The 26,609-nt window shown below is 38.5% G+C and overlaps 1 protein-coding gene across 3 annotated transcripts in view; it reads right to left on the bottom strand.

Annotated features, from left to right (window-relative positions):
- LOC149239263 (SNARE-interacting protein KEULE-like) overlaps nt 1–26,609 on the bottom strand; it is a 514,512-nt gene that overhangs the window by 274,211 nt on the left and 213,692 nt on the right. For all 3 annotated transcript variants that reach the window (XM_089373374.1, XM_089373375.1, XM_089373376.1), the window contains 7 exons: nt 26,491–26,587; nt 26,292–26,324; nt 25,736–25,864; nt 7,098–7,292; nt 6,905–6,988; nt 6,702–6,797; nt 6,527–6,603 (listed from right to left, as the gene is read on the bottom strand). In XM_089373374.1, the coding sequence (XP_089229500.1) occupies nt 6,527–6,603; nt 6,702–6,797; nt 6,905–6,988; nt 7,098–7,292; nt 25,736–25,864; nt 26,292–26,324; nt 26,491–26,587 (711 nt within the window). The remainder of the gene's footprint in view (nt 1–6,526; nt 6,604–6,701; nt 6,798–6,904; nt 6,989–7,097; nt 7,293–25,735; nt 25,865–26,291; nt 26,325–26,490; nt 26,588–26,609) is intronic.

Below are 26,609 nucleotides of genomic sequence, written 5' to 3'. Positions count from 1 at the left end.
CTTTGTGTGCATGCTTTTCTTCTGATATTCTTTTTACTGTTTCGCTGCATTACTGTTGATGTTGTTCTTTCTACATAATTTCATGTGAGGTAATGAAGTCATAATGCTATAGGGGTGAATTCAATGTGTAAATGATGTAATGCAATTATCTTAAGCGAAGAACAATATCGCCCTTAGAAATATTAACACATGTTAATTTTACACAGTGTTCTATGTTGTTATAATCAATTAAAACAATTTCATCTAATTCCATTAACCCAAGGAATAGTTAAGCAACTATAGATAGAACAATAAACAGTAATGCATAATAGAAGAAAGCCAAGCACAATGACACAGATTTCCTGGTCAAAGACCACGGCAAAACCCCACAAGAGAAAAAACCCAGATTCAATTATTCTTCTTTAGATATTCATCTCAGCAGAGATACAATCCAATAGTACATCCATAAACTAGTCAAAGTCAAGCTTTGACTTTCCAAGAGAATGGGAGTCAAATCAAATCAACATCAATCAAAGATCACAAATCTGTTACCAATCAACAGTCTAGTCAAAGGGCCGGATTTCAGCCTGCAACTTCCACAGAAAAGTTCAGTCAACGTCAACAGTCAACCCTGCAGTCAACACCCAACATAACCCAGAATTTGGTCAACTCAGAGTCAAAGATTTGGCCTTCTCCCTTAGTCAAAGATTCAGTCAAACAGAGATAAATTCTTCCTGCAATCGTCAGCCAAATATTCTAGTCAACATTGCAGTCAAACCCTAGTTCAAGCCTGCAGTCAACCTCATTCAACGTGCCCAATAAACAAAGATAAATTCGATCAACCAAAGTCAAAGTCAATCTACAATTTTTGGCCTCCTTCAACATTTAAGAACACTGTCAAAACACCTCACTCAACAGTTTTGTAATTCGGTCAAAAATCACAGAGTTGACCAGTGGTCAACTTGTGGTGAACGTGCCTAGAAATAGTGTGAAACCTCAATCAAAGAAAGTCAAGGAGTCCCTGTAATTTTCAGCCTCCAAGCACAGTCAAAATCTTGGTCAACAAAAGCATATTAAGCCCAGGTCAATGCAAGTCAAACAGAGAGAGAAGAGGTTGGTCAATGCAGATAAAAGATGCCTTGACTCCTTCACACGTGTGAGAAGCTCCTGCAAGTTTAGACCAAACTTGTGTGATGATGTGATGTCCAAATGAGGGTCAAAGATAGTCTATTTATATGCATTTTGGGATGTGATTTTTCACACATGTGGGCCAGCATGAATTCTTTGAGGCCAACTTGGTCAAACCCACAAATATTAATTTTCTCCATTAATTAGCAAAATAAATTTTGACTGAAGTTTCTTATTTTCAACACTCCCTCTCAGCTAGGGAGGAATTTCTTGCTGCACCATAAGTCTCATCTCAGATTTACATGTCTCAGCATAAGAGAAGCTCATCTCATAGAAGAATGATCCACAATCGACGATACGGGAGATAGATTTACCACAACCAAGTCCATGGCAGTCACATTTGATCTTGGTAAAAATCACACACACCCTATTGGACTCGAGGTCAATCTCCATGACCTGAAGGAGTATATCTCACTCAGTTGAACAATGATATCTCGATCCAAAGAAGAAGAAGAATGATCCACACGACAATAAGGGAGATCGACTTACCACAACCAAGTCCATGGCAGTCATAAATGACCTTGGTAAAGATCACACGTACGGTCCCTATGTCCACTGACTAATCCTCACCCAGCTCGATCCTCAATAATCAAGTGGTAGAACACCTACATCCAATACAGAGGGAGATCAATTTACCTTAACCAAATCCATGGCAGTCACATCCGACTTTGGTAATGATCACATGCACCTAAGTCTACTCACCCATTAGCCAGATGGGTGGCAATCCCGGCAAGCTTAACCATGTCAATATGGCCCTTGGCCAATAAAGACACGTAGGTAACTTGCAGGTAGGGTGCATACCTTAACCAAGTCCATGGTAGTCGCATCCGACTTTGGTAATGATCATATGCACCTAAGACTGCTCATCCATTAGCCAGATGGGTGGCTATCCCAGCAAGCTTAACCATCTCAATATGGCCCTTGGCCAATAAAGACATGAAGGTAACTCGCAAGTAGGATGCATACTGGTGTGTACTCGGCCAAGTCCATGGCTTCAAGGAGTAACCTCACACCCAAGAGCCTCACTTCTCATCCCCCCCCCAACCAAGTCCATGGCTAGTCAAAAGACTGGGGGAAGAGCATATGCTCAATGTTCTCGATCAACAATGTTCCCTCTCGGAGAGGGATACATTCTCCTGCACTCCAAGCTCCTCTCTAAAGAATAAGAACTTCGCTTTCGACAAAGGCTTGCTGAGAATTTTTGCAACCTACTCATCTGTCGGGATGTGTTGGAACCTCATTGTTCCTCTCTGTACCATATCCCTGATGTAGTGGGTACTTAATCTCGATGTGCTTCGACCTATCATGGAATATTGGATTCTCTGAAAGTCTAATCCCGCTTTGATTGCCACAGTATGTTACCGTCGTATCTGGCACATGATCAAACAACTTTGCAAAGAGCGTACGCAACCATACTAGTTGCAATGTACTCTGCCTCAGCTGTACTAAGAGCAGTGTTATCAGAACTGGACCAGAACTAACGGAACCAACTGGTCTGACCAGTTTAAGCCCACTCCCAAGCAACCATGGTTAGGGCTTCGGAACCGAAATAGACCAGTTTGGTACCGTCACCAAACTGGGTAGTTCGAGACCGGTTCCGTCAGTTTGTACCTGCATGGGCCAACGTAAAAAAATTGCCTTTTTTTATTTTTTATTTTATTTATTTTTTCAATTGGTTGGCCCACTTTTGATTCTCTCCTAGGCCAGCCTAATATTCAAGCTTATGGCCCTCAACCTAATGTTCAAGGCTATGGCCCTAGCATTGCTATGCGATTCAAGGTAATGTTAAATTCTTAAAGTAAAAGTGACATTCTTCTTTATCTTTAATTTTCATCATTTCACTTAAATTTTTAACACTATCATGAAATGACTTGTGATGTTTGAGAGCGGTTCCAACTTCATTGGATTTCATATGGAGAAAGTAGAATTTTATATTTCACTCAAAATCTAGTAGACTTAACAATTTTTCAAGATTTGGAGATTGGGGGGATTGCAATGTTTCCATTGAATTTTGTCATGTACGAAGGTATGGAACTAGTATTTAATAAAGAGCACCAAGCCCTCTATGTACTTTGATGTTAGTGGCATTGGTTGTCGAACTCCTCTATCATGACTACTAAAAATGTACCCATCACTCAAACAAAATCTTGAGATGACATGCTACGTTTTTTCTATCTTATTTTAATGCTTATAGGGTTATATTGATGATGAAGATCCCAACATATGCAATGATTTTGATGATATGTAGGCATTTACTGGAGCGTAATTTTTTTTGGATGTTAAAGGCCATCTAGAGCCTATTTATTGATGTATTTTCGGTTCAAAGATGGATTGCACTCTACGCTATTTTGGTGATGTGCACCCTTACATGTTATATAAACGAAAACTTTAGCTTATTTGTGTATAAATGGTTTGGATTCATATGGACACACATTTATATATATGTTTTTCTTTAAAATTTGAATATTTTATGTGTTTTTGGTCAACCGGTTTTTTGGTCTAGTTTTTTTACCGGTTCTCGATCCGCATGGTTTTCTGGTTCGATCACTAGTTCAGTTCTAATAACATTGACTGAGAGCGACAAATTTATGCTTCTTGCTCATCCAGGAAATCATGGCAGATCCCAAGCTAAAATAGCACCCTGATGTGCTCTACCTGTCAGCAACACTCCCGGCCCAATCTACATTTGTATATCCATGCAATCTCAAATCATCACCTGAAGTGTATCTCAATCCATAATGGCTCATCCCATGTAGAAATCTCAACACATGTTTTGCAGCCACCCAATGAGCATGCAAAGGTTCCACCATGAACTGGCTCAAGGTGTTCATGGCAAAACCTATATACGGTCTTGTATAAACCAGAAAAATCAGGGACCCAATCAATTGTCAGTACAAAGAAGGATCCACTAGATCTGGTCCCGCAGCTTCACCACATAGCTTCTTGAAGTTTGCCTCCATTGGTGTGGCCATGGATTCACAATCCACCATCCCAAATCTCTCCAAAAGTTTGACAACGTATTTTCCTCGACTATGGAAAATCTCTCAAGGTCTCTGCCACACCTCTAAGCCCAGGAAATAGTGCATCAACCCAATATTTTTTAACTCAAATTCAGAGGCAAGCTCCCTCTGACATTGAATGATCAGAGGCTCTACTCCTGTCAAGGATAAGTCATCAACATATAAAACCAAAATAAAAGGCATACCTTGGAAAATCTTGTGTTGAGATCTCTAGGGCAGCGAGTACAGATGATTTCTCTAGCTGGTGATATCTGCTTGTGAATACTTTTTAATCTTTTCTTATTAGATTCTTCTTTAGCTTGGTTATTATTTTGTTCTCTTCATCAAACAATTACCAAAACATAAAGAACAATGAGACAAAGGACACAAGATGTAGGCTATCAGCAAGGGCCAAAACCTCTCCAAGCTTGAGAGGAAAACCAACCGAATTCTTCTTCTTATAGAATCTTCAATTGACGAATTCCAAGACCAAGACCCTTGACCTAATAACCACTCCAAGACCAAGTCAATGCTTCTTCTAGATGAACTTCTCCTTCTCCTTCTCCAAGTCAATGTTGGACTAACTTGTACCACAGCTTCAGATTTCAGCCCTAACTCAAAATTTCGGCCTTTTCTACAGAAACCCTAGGTCACATGTGTGCCTAGAATATGGACAAATTATCCTCCTTTTGCCTTCGCTTGACTTGGACTCTCTTCTTTGACAATACAGCTTGCTAATTTGACCTTCCTTGACCCAACTTTGGCTCCCTTTAAGTGACTGTAATTTTCGGCTTTCACTACTGTAAATGATGCCCTAACCTTCGCATGTGTGGAAGAGAATTAGCCCAAAACAGATAAGAAAAATCTTTCCTCTTCTTCCTTCTCCCTTCACTGGGTATTAGGCTCCTTACTCTTCCTTGATTGAACTCTTCTTGATGCTCGAATGAGTGATCCTTTAGTGAGACCGAGTTCTCCTTTATATAGGCCTTCATGAGCCCTCAAATAGGCCGACTTCATCTTCTAGAGAGTTTGGCTCGCTCCTTTGTAGGCCAACTTGATCAGAAGCACTAGACAAGGTCTTCGAGGGTTACTTGACTTGACTTTGACTTAAATCATTTTTCTTACAATATGTAACATGGCCAAGAAGGGTTATTCATACATGACAATGATTCTTTTGACTTTATAGACTCAATGAAAAATCCTAGAAGCTCTCAATGGAAGCTTGACCTAAAATAAATTTCCCTTGAGCATGAAACCCATGCCTCAAAAACAATAATAATAAATTTATTTTTCTCCTTTTATTGAATACATAAAATCAACATTACATACGTCATTATGAAGACCGAACCTAGTTACATATTTCAACATCTTGAAATAGAGGTTCGGATTGACACTGCTTCTATTGGATCCCAACTTCATCAGGTATCCATCAATCCGAGCACGCCTTGCTTCAAACCATAGAGGGCTTTCTTCAATCTGCAAACATGGGATTCGCTGTCATGTTACTCAAAGCTCTGTGGTTGTTCCAAATACCCCTCTTCCTTAAGTACACCTCTTCTTGTTGTCTTGCATGTTATGTACCTCAAAATATTGCTATTCTGTGCTCTTCTATCCTGTGTTTTCACATGTATCTCTCCAACTAAATATCGATATTTCAATTTTAATCATTAGATAACCCAATGGCAGATTGCAAAGATAAATACTAACCAGTCAGGCATACAGGAGTTGTCACAACAAATATGTATAACTAGGCTGTGGATTGAATGGAAAAGCATGCACATAATTATATGTTTGGGTATAATTGTAGTAGAGTAGCAGGTGTGTTAAAAATTCGGTGAATAGTAGGTAGGTTTTGAGACAAATTTGGTTAGGCGAAGCAAGATGGAAGCATGTCTTTTATATCTTTAAGTTCAGTAGTCATTCCATCCAATCGGGTTTCCAGCTTGTGTAATCTAGCTTTGTTTTCTCCCCACATTTTGGTCACTTGATCCATTTTTGAATGAAATTCTGTTGTCAATTGGTCCAATCAGTTATCCAATTTAGCACTGAACTCTGATTTTCCAAATATTTTAGGATAGCTTCAATGACTGGTAAATGCCTCACTTGAAGCTGTAAGTAAAGAACATTTATTTGGATTTTTTATGTTTATGTAATATAATATATGCTGCATTTTCCAAAATAACTGCCAGCATAAATCTTGTTGCAGTTTTCACATATAAATTAGAGATCTCATAAAAACAAGGATGCATACAAGTAAATTTAGTAATTCTGCCAATCGATCAACCCAGTTCCTACAACAAAATTGAATAGATAGACCAACAGATATCTGGAAGTTCAACCACAATCTATCCTTACCACACCTTGAACCAAGCCGAATTTGTGCAGCTTTGTTCACTGACCCAAATTGAGACATATTTTCATGCAACCGCAAGCTTGCCTGTCATGACAATGGTTATAGTATAGTAAGTACATAACATTCATTCATATATCACTAAAATTTCGTAGATAGATTCTGTAATTAATTAAAAAACTTACTTCTGCAAAATGGAGATCACGCAATTCAAGCCAAACTGGGTCGTGCTCCTCCAAAAGAACCTCTTTTTTTTCCTTTCTTCCTTTATGAGTAGTCATCTAGAGAATACACAAGAATCACTTGCCTCATAGGAAGATCAAAGAAAGTACATTTTTCCTTTGTAAAGCAACACAATGCAGACCTCACAAGAAAATAAGAAACCTACCTCATAAACATACTTATTTCCTTCCATATTCAATAGATCATGACACATAGCATCATATGTCCATTCATGTATCACTGGAGCAATCTGCATAATATACAGGTACAAGAAGTCAAATGAGGTGATCAATCTAATGCCATAGCTTAAAAGATCAAACACAACATATTTGAAGGCAAAGGATAGATAGTGGAGTTACTGGATCAATTGATCGATCAACAATGAGCAATTCACAAGTTTCTGTCTGTGGATAATTTAGTATTGTTGATTTGTATTTGACAAGGCGATCCAACAGTTCCGCTGCAAGTTTGGTAGAAACCAATTCACGGAAAGTGGTCGGCATTGTTGTATCTTTAGCTGATTTGGGGGCACAATATCTGACTGTTGGGAATTCCTGAGACAATACAAAATGATAAGCAAGAAAGGGAACTATACTGGAAGGTTCACAGATATTTTCAGTAAAATGGAAGAAAACTGTAATGGTCATGGCCATGATCACAAACAAAAAATAGTTCATCATAATCATGATAAACAAAATGACCAAGCATGGCTACAAAGAATAAAATCTACAAAAATGACGCATAAAAAATGAGCAGTTTACCATAGTAGAAAGTAGGCCACTTAATAGGCATGGTAATTTTTAAAAGGAAAATGAAAAATGAAAACAATACAAACCATTCAACTTCCTAAAACCATATAGCATAATAAACCATCTATGTTTGGTATTGAATCATTCCCAATACGGCAGCATAGTATGGATAAAACAGTTAACACAGTGGGGGCTTAAATATAACAGTCCAACCTTGAAAGATCAATGTTCCATTAGCCATGAAAATAAATTGAAAGATGAGCAACTAACAATGACAAGCATTGTAATAAGAAAAGGAAAAAAAGAAAACATAGGAACCACTCAACCTCCTTGAACTCTTCGACATAATAAACAATCTATGCTTGTTATTGAATCATGGTCAGTGAAACAGCATAGTATAGATAAAATGTGTAAACACAAAGAGTACTTCTACAAATGGCCAAATCCTCAATGCTCATCAGAGGAATTTTCTATTGTTCCACAACCAATGAAAATGCATAAGATAATCCACATCTCAGATATTAATTTTCAACCATAAGAATAGATGAACTTTTAAGGAAATGTAAACCCTTTCATGATCTAGCTGTGCATCCCCTTGAAATGTCATCCATTTTACCCTGTTTAAGAATCTTGCTTTTACTTTCAAGTTTCCTATTATGATTGTCCATGAAGTATAGTGTTCCTTCTTCCATAAGGCTCACTTCATCCCATGTCATTCAAATAAATGTTTCATCAATACCGAAACAATACACTTCTCATCTGTTGAGTTTGTGCAAGACATTAAAGCAGAAGCTGTCTTCCGCATTCAATAATAACCATTTCTAGCCCTTCAACTCTTGTATTTTTTAATCATTATCTTCATTGCAAATTATCATTGGCCTATAGTTTCTCTTATTAAACCATATCCATCAATATTCTATTAACAGGATGTACAGTTTGAAGTGTCCAACAGATATTGCAAAGTTCTTTATGCTTTGCTGTAAAACTCCTTGGAATTTGTAAAGAAACCTTGTACTGTGGAAGGCCTGAGATATGCTTGGACTCGACCAATTTTGGTTTCTGATAACTGTTACCTGCTCAGATGTACCTAGCAGGGAAGTAGACTCCATTGCCCAATGGACAGGGCACCAATAAAAAAATTTGAAGTTCAGAAGATATCAGGGCAATTTTGCCCCTTTCTCTCTCTATCTTGTCTCTCTTCTACCACACAAATTCCATAACCAACAGGGGAATTGTATAAAATGACACTAGCATGATGAATTTATATAACACACTTAGACCCATGGGGCCTAGTTACTAAGGAAGTTACTCTAGAGTATTTTTTGACTTGATTAATTATTTTAGTTTTTCAGCGATAAATAACTTGTGATATTCCCACTTGCATTATTGCTAAGTGAAATATCAATTTTGGTAAATTGTCTTCATTCATGTTTGCACTTAGGAAATGTGGGTTTAGAGGCCCCACGTCAATTTTTTATTAAAAGCAATGCCCCAAACATTAGAGGAGGAGGAGAATATCAAGTCCCTAGTGGAGCATGCAGGCCACACATGGAGAATTGCAGCCCACATGGAGAATACGAATGCCTTGGAGGGAAATTCGGTGGGAGGAAATCGAGGTGGGCCCACATGAGTACGTTGGAGGCATTTTGACAAAAAGGAAGGGAAGGCACTCTTTTGGTCATTCATTCATCTATTCAAAAATCTTGTCTTTGACATAACACACTTGAGCTGAAGCCAAGTCTGCAAGTGTTGTTTAGCACACCACTTTCTCCAAGCAGGGTACTCAACCCTTTCTTCAATGGTTTCGAGTGCCAACCCAAGGATGTGTTGGAAAAAGTAACTGTGTTCGGTCTTCAATAATGTACTTGAGTCATTATGTGATGTACTTGTCAAAAGAATAAAGAAAAGAATTTTTATTATTGTAACAATGACTTATTAAAGCATGGGTTTCATGCTTGTGTCATCATTATATTAGTCAAAGTCCCCATTGTGGACTCCTAGGATTAATATTGAGTTTATAGAGTCATTGTATATTCAAAAAGACCCTTCTTGGGCTTTCGAATCATGTAAAAAGGTTTTGTATCAAGTCAAATAAGAATTATACATCCTCCACACCATGTCGGCCTACGGACCCCCATTCAACCCACTAGAAGCCTGTATATTGAAGGAGGTCGAAATCATTTGGAGCACTCACTCTCAAGCACGTTCAATATCTCAAGAAGAATTGGAAAGTGTGAAGTTTGTTGTCCGAAGGATGAAAGAAATGCAAGTTTGGGGGAGTCTCTAGAGAAGAAGAAAATCGAACTTTTGGTGCCTCTCTCTCTGTTTCGTGGTCTGGGTTGGGAGATCGAAGTCTCCTAAGATTTCGTTGTTGCCGTAAGCTGCATGTTGCCGGAAGTTGTTTCCTAGTCGAAGTTGCTAGAAGGGGTTGAAGATCTTGGAGGCTGACATGGTGTGGAGGGAAAGTTTGGTCTTGGTCTAGGGTAAAGAGTCTCAAAGAATACTATTGAAAGAAAGAATTATCATGACTGGGTTTTCCCCTCGAAGGGGGTTTTGCCCTGGCATGTGCCTATATCTTGTGTCTCTTGTTTTGTGATCTTCATATATGTATAATTGCTTGATGAAAGATAAGATAATAAAGAAGTAAAAGAATCCAACACACTCATAAGTAATTATCATTAAAGGAGAATCAAAGCCTAATATAATATCCTTAATTTTCCAACATGGTATTAGAGCTAAGGTCAAGGGAAGTCAAAGATCACTTTGTTGGCATGGATTCTCCCTCTATGGTGAACTACATAAGATTGGGTTTCAACTCTACTGGAAGATGGATCAAGAAGATCATCTACTACCTATTCAACAAAGTCAAGAGTCAAGGTTTCTTGGTTGCCCTTACAGGATCTCTTAATAATGACAATGCATAGATCATTGATAGTGGAGCATCTAGACATATGATAGGTGAAAGTAGGCAACTACACACACTATCAAAAGAGTCATCCTCTCATGCAGTGGAATTGGGTGACAACAAAAGCTATGCTGTTAGAGGCCTGGGATCTACATCATTGAAGCTAGATAATGGATCGAAGTTGCATCTCAACAACATTCTCTATGTTCCAGGTTTGAAAAAGAATTTAGTTTCTATTTCTTGTTTAGAAGATGAAGGGGAAAGAATTGCTTTTGTTGATGGAAAAGTATTGGTTTGGGGAAAGAACTCTAGTATTGACCAAGCTAGGGTTATTGGAGTTCGTGAATGAAGTCTTTATCCAGTTATCACTCCATCTCCTCAAGCTCTGGTTCATATGGAAATAGACCCCATTGAACTATGGCATCGAAGGTATGGCCATCTTCAGTATAGGGTCATCCCTACTCTTAGTCAATTGGTTCATGGTATTCCTGATATGAAGTTAGACCATGAAGGTGTGTGCAAGGGATGTTCTTTGGGGAAGCATACTAAAAAGCCATTTCATCATAGTGAATCTAGATCTAAAGAAATATTAGATCTCATCCATTCCGATGTATGCGGGCCCATGTCTGACAAGACACTTGGAGGTCATCTCTACTATGTAACATTCATTGATGACCATTCAAGGAAGACATGGCTCTACCTACTCAAAACTAAAGATGAAGTATTTGATAAGTTCAAGGAGTTTAGGGCTGAGGTGGAAACCCTAACCGAAAAGAAGATAAACACTCTAAGGTCTGACAATGGTACACCTCCAAAGAGCTAATTACATATTGTAAGGATGCAAGTATTAAGAAGGAGCTCATTGTTCCCTACTATCCCGAACAAAATGGATTGGCCGAAAGGAAGAATAGGTCAATCGAAGAAGGCATTTGAACTATGCTCCTTGATCAACATTTGTCGAAGTTCTTATGGGGTGAAGCAGCGATGACTGTCATGTATGTTCAAAATAGAAGTCCTCGTAAGAATCTTGATAAACTACACCCGAAGAAGTATTCACGGGAAAGAAGCCGAGTGTGGATCATTTCCGCATATTTGGAAATAGCATATGTCCATGTTGCGAAAGAAAAGTAAAAGAAGTTGGACTCGACAAGCATCAAGGGAATATTCGTTAGTTATAGTCTTTCGGCAAAAGCATATAGAATCTACATAAAGGAGGGAAGATACATTGAAGTTAGTAGGGATGTTATATTTGATGAGAATCACGCTTATAAGAAATCAAAGGATATTCCTATTGATTCTGATGAGGAAGAAGTTCTCGTATTTGAAGAAGATGAAGTTCATGAGAACTCTACTGCAAATGATGAAGAAGAAGAACTAAGTGAGCCTATTCAATCGGTGGTTATCCCACCCACAAGGAAGAGGCCAAATTGGTTGAAAGCTACATTAGAAGATGTTGAAGGACATGAAGCTGCAAAAGGCTCCTCCAGGGAAAGTAAGGAACCAAAAAGGCATTATGGTTATGCTGCATATATGACAAAGTTGATTGAAGCCGAACCATCTACACTCTAGGACACTGAGCATGAAGAGGTTTGGAAGAAAGCTATGCAGGAAGAATATCAATCCATCATGAAAAATGGGGTTTGGGAAATCGTTCCTAGACCTAGTAACAAATCGGTTGTCACATCAAAGTGGATGTATAAGATCAAACATATTGTTGATGGAAGTATAGACAAGTACAAAGCAAGGTTTGTTGCAAGGGGTTTCTCTCAAAAGGAAGGCATTAACTATGAAGAAACATTTGCACCTACTGAAAGGTACACTACCATTAGATCATTGGTTTCATTGGTTGCTACAATGGGGTGGAATATCCATCAAATGGATGTTAAGACCACATTTCTGAATGGGACCATTGATGAGGAAGTGTACATCGAACAACCTGAAGGATTTGAAGTGAATAGCAGGGACTCTCATGTTTGCAGACTCAAAAAGGCTCTATATGGTTTGAAGCAAGCACCAAGGGCATGGTATGCAAGAATGGATGCATATCTTCTTAGGATTGGGTTCGTGAAGAGTATTGTTGATCCGAATCTATATGTTAAGGTCGTGAATAATGAGCGAGTAATTATTCGACTATATGTGGATGATCTATTCATCACTGAAGTAGAACGAAGAATTCAAGAATGGAAGAAGATGTTGGCAGCTGAATTTGAGATGAAGGATCTAGGACTGATGCATTACTACCTAGGTCTAGAAGTATGGCAGAGACCTGGGGAGATATATTTGGGGCAAGGAAAATACATCATCAAGTTATTGCAAAAATTTGGGATGATAGGCTCCAAGTCAATGGTTAATCCTATGATCACCAACCTCAATAAGTTGAGGAGCTCCAACTCGAGTCTCGTGGATCCTAACTTATATCGTCAGCTGGTGGGTTCCTTGATGTATCTGGTAAATACTAGGCCAAATATATGTTTTGCAGTGAACATTCTTAGTCAGTTTCAGTTGGAGCCTCATCATGATCACTGGATAGCTCTCAAACATATATTGAGGTATCTTCGTGCTACTATACATCACTGCCTAAAGTATGAAAGTAAGGAAGTCAATCTAATTGGCTTCACAGACTCTGATTGGGGTGGCAATAAGACCGATGGAAGGAGCACTATCGGAGCATGCTTTAGTCTGGGAGATGCTATTATCTCATGGATGAGTAGGAAGCAAGATCTCGTTGCATTAAGTAGTGTCAAGGCAGAATATGTGGCTGCATGTGAAGTAGGAAAAGAGGTTGTTTGGTTAAGGAAGCTTCTGACACATTTGTTCGAGAAATCTATGGGTCCTACTATGATTCATTGTGATAATCAAAGTTGTATCAAGATGTCTGGAGATCCCTTGTTTCATTTGAGGATGATTCATATCAATAATAAGTTCCACTTTAATAGGAACTTGGTGCAGGATGGGATCGTGAAGTTAAAGTATGTTCCCACGGATGAACAAGTAGCAGACATTCTGACAAAGGCTCTTCCTAATAAGAAGTTCGAATACCAAAGGAACCTGCTAGGTTTGGTAGATATTGGTGATTGTATTGATGATAAATAAATGGAAGAGATTTTTTGAGGATTTAAGCATTGCCTGGGGTGACATCAAGCTGGCACTCTGTGTTGATGTCAGGAATCCCGAAATTGAAAAGGTGGTGTTGTTTATTGAGCTTTGTTTTGGATACACACTTGTATGTTTGGGTTGGTGGTTAGCAAGTAAGCCTGATGGTACCTAGAGGGGCTGAAAGCTTGAGTCCACCTTAGTCCCACTTGGATAGATTGCCCTGGTCAGGAATCTAGTCCATGGCATTGTGGTGCCTAAATTGTTGAGTGACTGGTTGGATAGATTGCCCTGGTCAGGAATCTAGTCCATGGCATTGCGGTGCCTAAAGGTTCTTCATGTTTTCATATAGTTTGAGATCTTCCATTGTATTTGTACATTATGAATACCTCCCTAGTTAAGAGGGAGTGTTGGAAAAAGTAACTATGTTCGGTCTTCAATAATGTACTTGAGTCATTATGTAATGTACTTGTCAAAAGAATAAAGAAAATAATTTTTATTATTGTAACAATGACTTATTAAAGCATGGGTTTCATGCTTGGGTCATCATTATATTAGTCAAAGTCCCCATTGTGGACTCCTAGGATTAATATTGAGTTTATAGAGTCATTGTATATTTGAAGAGACCCTTCTTGGGCTTTCGAATCATGTAAAAAGGTTTTGTATCAAGTCAAATATGAATTATATGTCCTCTAAGGACCCCCATTCGACCCACTAGAAACCTATATATTGAAGGAGGTCGAAGTCATTTGGAGCACTCAGACTCAAGCAAGTTCGATATCTCAAGAAGAGCTGGAGAAGTGCGAAGTTTGTTGCCGGGAGGACGAAAGAAGTGCGAGTTTGGGGGAGTCTCTAGAGAAGAAGAAAATCGAACTTTTGGTGCCTCTCTCTCTTTGTTTCGTGGTCTGGGTTGGGAGATCAAAGTCTCCTAAGATTTCGCTATTGCCATAAGCTGCATGTTGCCGGAAGTTGTTTCCTAGTCGAAGTTGCTAGAAGGGGTCGAAGATCTTGGAGGCTAACATGGTGTGGAGGGAAAGTTTGGTCTTGGTCTAGGGTAAAGAGTCTCAAAGAATACTATTGAAAGGAAGAATTATCTTGACTGGGTTTTCCCCTCGAAGGGGGTTTTGCCCTGGCATGTGCCTATATCTTGTGTCTCTTGTTTTGTGATCTTCATATATGTATAATTGCTTGATGAAAGATAAGATAATAAAGAAGTAAAAGAAGCCAACACACTCACAAGTAATTATCATTAAAGGAGAATCAAACCCTAATATAAAAAATCCTTGATTTTTCAATAGGAGGGAGTTCCATCCTTTTCCGATTGTTCCAGCAGTGGGAGTGCAAGTTGTCGGGAGGAGACACTAGCAGCAACGCAATGACTGTGCAGTGCTTGGTGGAGGCACACTTGAGAGTTGCGGAGTGAAGGGAGTTTGGGCTTGAGATTTGAGGAGGATCCTGGGAGAGCCTTTGCTTGGAGTTTGCAACTATTTTTGGGCCCATTCACAGCAGGATTGAAAGGTGGGTCAAATTTCCCAGCAGCAGAGCCATAGAGGGAAAAGAGGGTCGAAATTCTAAGGTCAACCATAGCCAAATTTCTTCGTGGGTTATTTTGGGTTTTTGGTGGAGAGGTTGAGGTTAAATTCCCAGAATTTTCTGAGCACCAAAGGAGACCCTAGCAACAAATCTTCTCACCCAGTAATGTATTTCTAGGCAGTTCAGCGCAGAGCCAGAAGATAGAGCAGCAGTGTACCTGAGGGAGACCTCTTATTGTTCATTTGCGCTTAGCTAGCTTACCTTAAGCAAGACTAGGTACACTCTTTCCAACAAGTCATTGCACCCTCTTCATATTATAATAAAATGGCTTAGTAGTGCGGTGCATATTCATGGTCTGATTCATGTGTTTAATTTTTGTGGTTTTTTGTCTATGTATGCTTTGTTATTTACTGTAAAAATTCCCTAGGAATATTACATAACTAATCAAGTTTTTTCACCCATAACCTCCAAAGCTGAAGTGTGTCTTAACAGTTGTTCCTTTTTCTCAAATCTTAGAGGAATAATCTGCAATAAAATGAGGGGAAAAAGGAATGGGAAAGAGTAGGATAAAAGGAAAAAACAGCAAACAAGGAATACAAGGAAAGGAGGGAGTTGGGGTTCACGCTTAGCTCTTTAGCTCTTGAGAAATTGGGATAGATGGAAACCTTTTTTATCTTCTCCAAGCTCCTCTTTCTTCACTCCTCCATGGTCTCCTTTGCTCTCTCCTCCATGCTCTCAAAAATCTGCCCTCAAAAATATGCTCTCTCCTTTTCTCTCTTTCCCAAGCTCAAGAAAATAAGATGGAAAAATGATGAAAAGGGAGGGGGAAGAGGTGTTTTAACCTCATCCTCACTTTTCCCTCAACAGTAAACCCACCCTAATGTTGAATTTTGTAGCTATGGTCAATATTCATAATTAATATTTTAGCCCTTGAAATATATAATGAAAATGTAAGACATGTTCTTCATGTCATTTTTATTGATTACCCGTGAAATGATTAAAGAGAAAATTTTGAAATTTGAATTTTGAATTTTTGGCTCCAAACTTGTCAAGTCAACCCATCCCCTTCAAGTCAAGTCGACTCTAGGCAAACAGACAACCACTCGACCAAGAATAACACTATATATATGTAGTTGACCTCCTCCACAAGGCACCATTTGACCTCTCACACAAGCAGATATATTTTGGGCAACCAAGCGAAGGAAGCAAAAAGACAAGTAGGACAAAGAAGGAGAAGTTCAACTCAAGCATATCTCTCCCTCTTTGACTTCACACGTGCAACTTTTTGGGCATATTCTAGGCAGGTCGAACTTCTTGGTAGCAATTTCTGGGCAACAAGGCCAAAATTATGGGCAGCATATTCTGGACAAAAGAATCAAGTTTCAAGGCAGTTTCTATTGAAAAGTGTAACTAGGTTCGGTCTTCATAATGACATGTAATTGTGACTTTTGTAAATGATGTAATGAAGAAAATAAAATTATTTTTGTAAGCCTTCCTTCATGGGTTTCATGAGCAAGTGATTTTATTTTAGATGGCTCCCATTGAGAGCCTTAGGATTGGTAATTAAAACTCAAAGAGTCTATGTCATGTATGAAGAACCCTTCTTGGGGATATAACAATGTATTTGAGTCCATAATGTGTCTAAATAGACCTCCAATGACAAGCACACAATCCTCTTCCTATGTCGGCCTGCATGTTGAAATAATAACACATGTCGGCTCAGTTATATGGAGACACATCTAGTCAAGATGTCATGTCACCTTAATATATGAACCAACCACTATAAATAGGGTGAACAAACTTCGCATTTCCACAGTCAGATTTCACATAACTCTGTGACTCGGATGGGTAATAACAAAAGAAATTTTGGATGGATATGTTTGACATTTCGGTGAAGAAGTCACAAAAAGAGAGGTTTGGATTACCTCCAATTCGGATAGATCTCTCAGTGAAGTCTTTAGTTTAAAGGCTACAGTTGAAGGCTACAATTCTGTGGGAAGGAAAAAGGGAATTTGGATCCCTCTAAGATTCAGATCACAAGAACAGTGGTAATGTTACAAGTTCGCATGTCTAGTCATTAACAAGAATGAGGGACGGCAAGTAAAAGGACAAGGGAGTAACGAATTGTAAGGGCTGAAGAGAATCTCAGATCTCTCTCAAAACTCAGATCACAGAAAAGAGGAGGTATCCCTGAATTTGGATCACAGTGACCAGTCTAGATCAAGTCATTACATGAAGTTCGGATTTCTGGTAGGAAGAGGTCTCAAGGATTCGGAGCTATCTTTGATGACATGACAGTTCGGATCACAGTGACCAGTCTAGATCAAGTCATTAAATGAAGTTCGAATCTCTGCTAGGAAGAGGTCTCAAGGATTCAGAGCTATCTTTGATGACATGACAGTTCGGATCACAGTGACCAGTCTAGACTCTAGATCAAGTCATTACATGAAGTTCGAATCTCTACTAGGAAGAGGTCTCAAGGATTTGGAGCTACCTTTGATGACATGACAGTTCGTTGACATGAGAAGAGATGATCTCAATTTATGCTATGAAGAAGGTCGAAGTGGAAGAGAAGATGAGAAGATGTAAAAGGATGTGTGTCTTGGTCTTGGAGAGGCTACTAGGTCAAGGGTCTTGGTCTTGGCATTCGTCAATTGGAATCTCTATAAGAAGAATTTGTGCATATTTTCCTCTCAAAGAGTGAGAGGTTTTGGCCCTAGCTCATAGCCTACATGTTGTGTCTCTTGTCTATTTATGTTGATGCATTGGTTACTGTTTGATGAAGAAGAACATTAATAATCTAACATGAAGAAGACCCTAATCTAAAAAGGTAAAAAGCATTCACAAATAGTCAGTAATCGAAGAGAAATCACCTAATGCTAATGCCCTAGATTTCTCAACAGTTTCTGGGAGGACGAATTTTGTCCTAGAAAGATCAAGGAAGGTCGAGTTTGTTCAGCAGAAAATTGACTTGATGAGAGGATTTTTTGACCATGTTTGACCATAGCATTGTTGGACAATTTGACCATCATAGTTGACTAGCAGAATTAGGTGTATCTCTTGTTGAACTAAAGAATTCCTCTAAGGAAAAGGTTGTTGGGTTTTTCCCCCGAGTGGGCTTTTCAAGGGTAAATCTTATGTTGTCTTTGTGCATTGTGATCTCTACTATCCTCATGCATTTATGGTTGAATTTTTGAAGTGTAATTGCTTAATGATAAACTGAAGTGCTAAAGAATATCTACATCATTAGAAGTAACTAGCAGTTTTAAAACATTAGTGCTTGTATCTATTGCACTTGAAAAATCATGGTTTTAGAGCTTTGGAGAAGAAAAGGGCATTGAGATGACTTTTGAAGAGCTTTGGCAAAGGAAAGAGCCTTTGAAGAGACCTACATCTACAATTTGATTTTTTGTCTAATATCCATGGGTTCCTCTATGAAGTCAGAGAACAAGATTGAAGGAGCAATAAATTTCAAGGCTTGGAAAACAAGGATTGACCTCATCCTTGCAAAGAATGATATCTTGGATATTGTGAAAGGAAAGGTTACTAAACCTTTAGATGATGAAGGGAAAGCAAAATATGAAAAGGATGACATCATAGCTAGAAGTATTAAGGAGATTCTATCAGAGATCATTTCATTCCATAAGTCACAAATCTTGACACTTCAGAGAAGATGTATGATGCCCTAGTTGGATTATACACCATCAACAACATTGGTCAAGCAATGAGTTTGAAGAATGAGCTTCATGATGTTAAAATGTCAAGAAATGATATCGTGGCCTCATATTTCATGAGGATCTCTCAACTAAGAGATCAACTTCAAGCAATTGATGAAATCATTTCTGATAAAGAACTTGTGACTACAACAATTAATGGTTTGCCTGACTCATGGGATTCGTTTTCATCTAGTATCTGTGGCAAGAAGAAGATTCCAAGTTTCAAAGAACTATTGATCTCATGTACTCAAGAATAATCTAGACTCGTATAAAGGGAAGGATTCAAAGATCTGAAGAAGGTGACTCTCAAGCATTTGCGACACGTTCCAAGGAAGTTGGAGGAAGAAAGAAGTTTGGCTTCCAAAGAAGAAATGAAGATAGAAGACCTGAATGTATAAGACCTGCTCCTCAAGGGAAGAATAATATGTCGAAGGTTCAATGTTATCATTGTCACGAATCTAATCATTATAGAAGCCATTGCCCTGAAAGATCAAATGATAGAAGAGAAAGGGCAAGCACCATGCTACCATAGCAGACATTGATGAACATCCAAAGAAACCCAAGAATGAAGATTTGGGTGACAAAGATTTCTTCTATTTCTCTGCTCTTACAGGTTTTGTTGCAGATAGCAATGACTTGTGGTTGGTAGATAGTGGTGCCTCAAGACACATGACAGGAGATCGTGACAATCTCACAAGTTTGATGGAAAGGAAATTATCTCAAAAGGTAGAGCTTGGAGATAACAACAGTTATGTAGTCAAAGGCATTGGAAAAATGTCCATTGAGTTGGCATCAAGTGAAAATGTTCATCTTAGCAACATACTATATATACCAAGTTTGAAAAGGAATTTGGTTTATATTTCATGTTTGGAAGATAAAGGGGATAGATTAGCATTTGTTGAAGATAAAGGAGATAGATTAGCATTTGCCAATGGTAAAGAGTAAATGGAGTTCCTGAAGGAAGGTTGTATAGACTCTTGAAACAACTAGCTCAAGCATTAGCACATAATGATATCAATCTATGTGAACTATGGCATAGAAGATACGCTCATCTTCATTATAGAGCTTTGCCAACTTTAAATCAAATGGTTTCAGGTGTTCCAAGATTGCAAATGGAGCATGAAGGAGTATGTAAAGGTTGTGTGCTTGGGAAGAATGTCAAGAAGTCTTTTCCAAGCAGTGAAAGTAGGTCCAAGGAAATTTTGGATCTAGTTCATTCTGATGTATGTGGTCCAATGCCAGTAAAATCTCTTGGAGGCTCTTTATACTATGTAACTTTTATTGATGACTTCTCTCGAAAGACATGGATTTACTTCATGAAGACCAAGGATGAAGCCTTCAACAAGTTTCAAGAATTTAAGGCTGAAGTAGAAAACTTGATAGGAAAGAAAATCAATATTTTGAGATCAGATAATGGAGGAGAATACACTTTCAAGGAACTTGTTGCCTTCTGTAAAGAAGCTCGAATTAAGAGGGAGTTGATAGTCCCTTACAATCCACAAGAAAATGGCGTTGTTGGAAGAAAGAACAGGTCCATTGAAGAATTTGTCAAGGCAATGATGCATGATCAAGAGTTTCCCATGTTCTTATGGAGTGAAGCATCCATGACAGTAGTCTATATTCAAAATATAAGTTCTCATCAAATTTTGGAAGATAAGATTCCTGAAGAAGCATTCACCGAACAGAAACCAAAGGTTGGATGTTTCAGAATCTTTGGTTGTCCATTTTACTTTCATGTACCCAAAGATAAGAGGAAGAAACTAGAGCCTTCTCGAAAGAAAGGTATATTCATTGGGTACAGTGAGTTATCAAAGGTCTATAAGATCTATGTTCCAGGACAGCGATAAGTTGAAGTCAGCAGAGACATTACCTTTGATGAGAACGAAGCATTCACCGAACAGAAACCAAAGGTTGGATGTTTCAGAATCTTTGGTTGTCCATTTTACTTTCATGTACCCGAAGATAAGAGGAAGAAACTAGAGCCTTCTCGAAAGAAAGGTATATTCATTGGGTACAGTGAGTTATCAAAGGTCTATAAGATCTATGTTCCAGGACAGCGATAAGTTGAAGTCAGCAGAGACATTACCTTTAATGAGAACATTGCCTACTAGAAGTCTAAAGAAGTTCCCATGGACTATGATGATGATGAAGAACAAGAAGCTCCCAAGGAAGAGGGCTCAGGCCCATCCAATCCTTCATAAAATTTCATAGATCATCAAGAAGAGCCAGAAGGGCCTAGTGAAACAATGGATCCAGTTGTTGTTTCTAAAATCAGGAAGAGGCTAGCTTGGCTTAGATCTACCTTGCAGGAAGTAGAAGGAATGCAGCACCATGTGGCACCTTTAGGGAAAGCAAGAGACCGAAGAGATATTCTGGATATGCAGCATTAATGACAAATCTCATTGATTCTAAACCCTCCAACTATAAAGAGGCAACTAGCCAGCAAGTTTGGAAGGATGCGATGATGGAAGAATACGAATCTATTATGAAGAATGAAGCATGGGAAATTGTGCCTAGACCTGAAGGGAAGTCAGTGGTGACCTCCAAATGGGTATACAAGATTAAGCATGCAATGGATGGCAGTATTGACAAATACAAGGCAAGATCTGTGGCTAGAGGATTCTCCCAAAAAAAGGGAGAGGATTGCGATGAGACTTTTGCTCCAGTGTCTAGGTACACTACTATTAGATCTATTATCTCTATTGCTTCTTCTACGGGTTCGAATTTACATCAAATGGATGTAAACACTGCTTTCCTCAATAATGTGATTGAGGAAGAAGTGTACACAGAACAACCTCAAAGTTTTGAGGTTCGTGGGAAGCAGTCTCACATTTGCGGATTGAAGAAAGCCTTGTATGGACTCAAGCATGCACCTAGATTCTGGTATTCTCGAATTGATAGCTACCCGGTTTGGGAGATATTAAAATAATTAATATTTTTAATGAGTTCCTAAGTCTAAACTTAGGAAAAATAAAATATTAATGGGTATTAATATAAAACTGGGTTAAAAGGTTCCAAAAGTCATGGATCAAGCCAAATCTAATCTTAGCCGTTGATTAGAGATTTAATCTCCCCGTTGAAGGACCAACGATAAAAGTATAAGAAGAGGCTTGAGGGTCAGTTGGAGAACACACGAGAGTGATCAGTCATTCATTTTGCTGGAGAGGGGTTGCTAACTAAAGTTGAATTAGTAATCAACAGCAAAGGGCAGTGAGTACGAGGCAGAGAGGCAGGGACAATACTAGGAGACCAGCACAGAAGCGGAGAGAGCGAGAGCCGCAATCAGTCCAGGCTACGCAGAGCCCAGCAAAGGCAACACAGAGTCGAGAGAGACTGCGGCATCCACGCAGAGGGCAGAGGGAGTGACGTGGAGGTTGCGAAGTGCCTCAGAGGGTTGACGCAGAGGGTCCTGGGGCTGACGCAGGTCAGCAAGAGGCTAGCGCAATGGCCAGAAGGGCCAGCGCTGAGCTTCAGTTGTGCCGGAGAGGGTTTCATGGGACAGGTTTTCTGAATACCTGTTTCTGAATATAGAGGTATTGTTGCCGTGTATTTTTCTCTGTCGGATGAGCCGGTTAGGCACCCAGTTGTACTCAGATAAACTACATAATAATATAACGCTCTAAATAGTTGCACCGGTTTTCCCGCATTGGGTTTTTCCGAGGACATTTGTCCAAAAATAACGATGTCACTTGTGTGCTTGTTTTCTTTCAGTTGATGATCTGTAGATGTTGAGACTGTACTTGTGTTTATTTTCAATATTTACATGGTTAAATAATTTGTTAAGAAATTAAACAAGTAGGTGAAATAAACCAGATAGTACAGGAAGAATTTCTAACAAGTTAAACTTAGAAATTCCAACACGATACGGCAAGGAAACAGAGTATATATATATATATATAGGTGTATGACAAAATAAAAAATTCATCTTACCATTCATCTTTTAGAATCTAGATTATATATTTAAAAATACATAATCATCATCATGAAATAAACATAAACAAATCATCATTACCAATTCAACATAAACATGGTCATCACCATTAATGATTATTATAACATTCAACATATCATCAAGTTCTTAATTCCAATTTCAATCATCAACATCATCACCAAAATTAATAATGCTAAATGCACACTACATAGTACAAATTACAAAATGAACTATGACTAGCAGTCTACTGTCATAAGACATATTAAGGTATTCAAATGTTCATTGTTCAAAAGTTTAAAACATCATCATAAATTACATTTACATATCATCAAAATGTCTTCATCCATGCAATTAAGATCTACATCAACATTTGGATCCTCTCAATGAGTGGGAGCATTGCTGCCATGTCCACTTGAAGATGCAATTATTGGTGTCTCCTCATCAAACAAAGTCATTCGAGACATGGCATTCAACGTCATATCCAAGTCAGGCAACTCTGGAAACGGATCCAAAACCCTTGAAAATGCCTGAAACATTTCAGAAACATGATCCTTTGTTTCCAAAAAAAACTGAAATGTTTCAGAAATAGGATCCTGCATTTCCAAAAAAACTGAAACGTTTCAAAAATAGGATCTTGCGTTTCAAAAAAACAAAACATTTCAGTGTCATTTCGTACCCGCTTCCGTTTCTGAAACAATGAACGGCATTTCTGGGGGTTTGGAGGGACGTTTCCGGTAACTTGGACTTCAACAAGCTTGATTTAATGCTCTACATCAATTCCATAAGATGGTTAATTTATTAAAGACCATACACAAGGTACGCAGTCATCGATCTGTCTTAGCTCTGAATCATCCAATGCACAGGTACAAAACCTCAGATTATGCACCAAAACGATGTTTCCATGTTACGTACAGAGATTGAAACTGCAGAATGGACGTAATCTATGAGACAAGGGTGGCAAGTCCATACAAAACATAACTCACCCAACACCAAAATTCGAACAACACAGGTCTTGTAAAAGAGATCTTCAATTTCCCCTTCAGACGTTGCTAGGCAAATTTTCCAACACAGAGAGTTTTAGTCATACAGCTACTCATTGTCAATGGGCTTGGAAATTTCTACCAATACCTTCTGCCTGCTTGCGCGCAATGGAAATGAAAGCAGGTGCCTAAAAACAATAAAAGTTACGGACTGGACGTGTTACCTCCTGCTCAAAGTCCCGTGATACATCACACAGCCATAAGCAGCAAAGTCTGAAATTTTAAAGTCAAGGAACGAAAAAGAATTCAAAGAGAAAATCGGTCAACCAAAGATTTCGTGTCAAATTAAACCAAATATATCACAGATGATCTGTCATGATCTGTCATGAATAATTCACCTGATCAGATACACATCACACAGTTTCAGTGGATCACATTACCAACGTGAGACTCCACACACCAAGCCTGCACTCTACGCCAATCGTAACCATTTATCATGCTCTTGGTTCTGCATATGACAAAATGAACCAAACCACTCTGCCAGAACAAGATTGCAATCGGAATAGAACTATTGTCGTTACACCCAAAATTTGATCCATTCGGAACTAAAAACACAAAACAAAACTATCTTTTTGTTCTCCACATCGTTATTCGAACACCGCCGCAAAGAAGATCATTACTTCAACCAAAACGAGTCTCAGAACCCTGAACCAACTCGAACTTGTCAACAAATCTCAGAACATATCTTTGGTTGTTGCTTGTATCATTTGGTAGTCATTCCTCTATATTTATATTGTTTAAGCAGTCCCGGGGTCGACAATGGGTGTAGCTTCATGCTTGTAAACATGACGTGTCATCCATTGTTACTAAGCATGGTCAACATGGATCATGTGCTTTAATAGAGGTTTATTATTAATTTTTAATTTAACCAATACAGTCGACCCTGCATACATGAAAATTTAAAAACAGTCATATCCATATGAGTATGACCAAGCCATTAAAATTCCTTAGGACCCAATGACCATGACCCATGCACATTCTTTAATAAGATGGGTTTTGGGTGAATTGGCCAATGCAATGGGGCACACTGACTTCAAATAAGCATATCTCCTCAACCAAGAGGAACCACATGACATGCAACCTACTGTTGGAAACAGCTTGACGAGGTCTATCCAAAGGTGAGGTCTTGGTAGCAAAATCACTATTCTTCCCATCCAATTACCTCAACAATTGCAGGGCATCTGACTTGAGCCTCCTTTCCTTCTCTTACAGGGCTTCTTGTCCATTGGAGCTTCCAATTAGTGCAATCCACTGACGTATAATACAAGCGTTCAAAGACTGATTATGATATTGACATCAATGACAACACCATTCAACAGGATGAAGGAGAATATCAACTTTTACTTCAATAAACGAATATTACCAGTAATTAACATTAAGGGGCATTCAAAAGTTAAAACATTGGACTTTGGTAAAAAGTGGGTATGGGAGCATCTCATTTTTCGAATTCCCTGTTGTGTTTCGTTGCGTCTCCCAAAAACGGTGATGAGGAAACATGCCCCTTAGAGTACTTACATCCCGGGACCATGGGGAGCATGGGGAATGTGTCCCCGCATGGCAGTGAAGGAAACATCATCCCTACTTGTTTCTTCACAAACACCAGACAAGTCTTCAGAGACAGCTTAAAATTTTTCTAGCAAGATGAAATCATTTCCCTGGTGATGAATCCCCAACAATTTAAAAGGTTCTCAAATAGCTTTACCTATGGAAGTACCTGTAGATTGTCTCAAGGTTCTCAAGCCTCCTTGTTTCAGTGAAACTCCTTGCTGTTATCTTAGTTGTAAACAAGTGTACCATGGTTATCAACCTTAGGTCAAGTGCAGTTTTTATGAGAATTTTACCTTGAACAAATTGCATATTAGGTTTCCAATTGCGCATCTAGATCTCAAACAACTAGAACTTGTACATAACATATAAACATTGCACTCATGAATTACCTCAGCAACTCAACACATCACAAACTCATACCAAAAGCGAGAACAAGGTGAAAGTACACAGTCCAATTTTATGGATAGCAGTGAAAGACAAACCTTCATAGATGCAAAAACAGTGGCAAGTCGGCAGGCCATGGTGTCAATGCAAACTTTATAGTCTTGACTTTTATCACTCTGCTCTGCAAATAGTTGCTCAAGTGCCCTCTCACTGTCTGTAGAAAATCCCTAAGATGAATGTAAAAGCAATGAGTCAAAAGATCATCTCTATAAGCATAAATAGATCTTAAACAAACACTTAAAGTGGAAAACCAACAAACTGTTAAAGTAGAACATCAACAAAACGTTAAATCTGTTAATGGATCCAGATGGGCAGAGTCTATAGCCATAAAAAGAGAAAATGAATATAACATTGTTGTATGTTCTCTTATAAGCAGAATTAAAGATACAATACAGCACCCCATCTTTTCTACCCCAAACCAAAATCCCCCATCTTTTTCCATAAGGAGATTTATGATAATGAAAAATACTACCCTAAACACAAAAAGATAACATAATTTGATGAAAAAGATTCTTTACTTGGAGCAATTATGTGATAAAGTAAACTAGACGTGTTTTTTTAAGGGGAATACCATTATTAACCATAAAAAAATACCTGAGTATCAATAGCTAGGTACTCCAAATTCACCTGCACAATATGGACAATAGAAAATGAGATCATTTACAAATAAAGCATACTCTGGACCCAGAACACATTCATGATCAACTTCAAAATGCATGCCTCAAGCAGGTCATTCGTTTCTGACAACCATTCAGTCATCCCTTAAGAAATGAGAAATGTGATTCTTTAATACCTCCCTCAGAGCTGATATTCTGGATAATAAACTTGCATCATTTTTGATAAGTTGCAGTAAATCTCTTGAAATAGGTGAACTGAAGAACACATATGCCCTGAGAAAAATAATTTTCCCAA

This window comes from Pinus tabuliformis, chromosome 8 (assembly GCF_031772625.1).
Source record: "Pinus tabuliformis cultivar Carrire ecotype Pingquan chromosome 8, CPIR1, whole genome shotgun sequence".
NCBI classification, from domain to species: Eukaryota; Viridiplantae; Streptophyta; class Pinopsida; order Pinales; family Pinaceae; genus Pinus; species Pinus tabuliformis.
The sequence above is the reverse complement of the archived record's forward strand: the minus strand, read 5'-3'. Positions and strand labels throughout refer to the sequence as shown.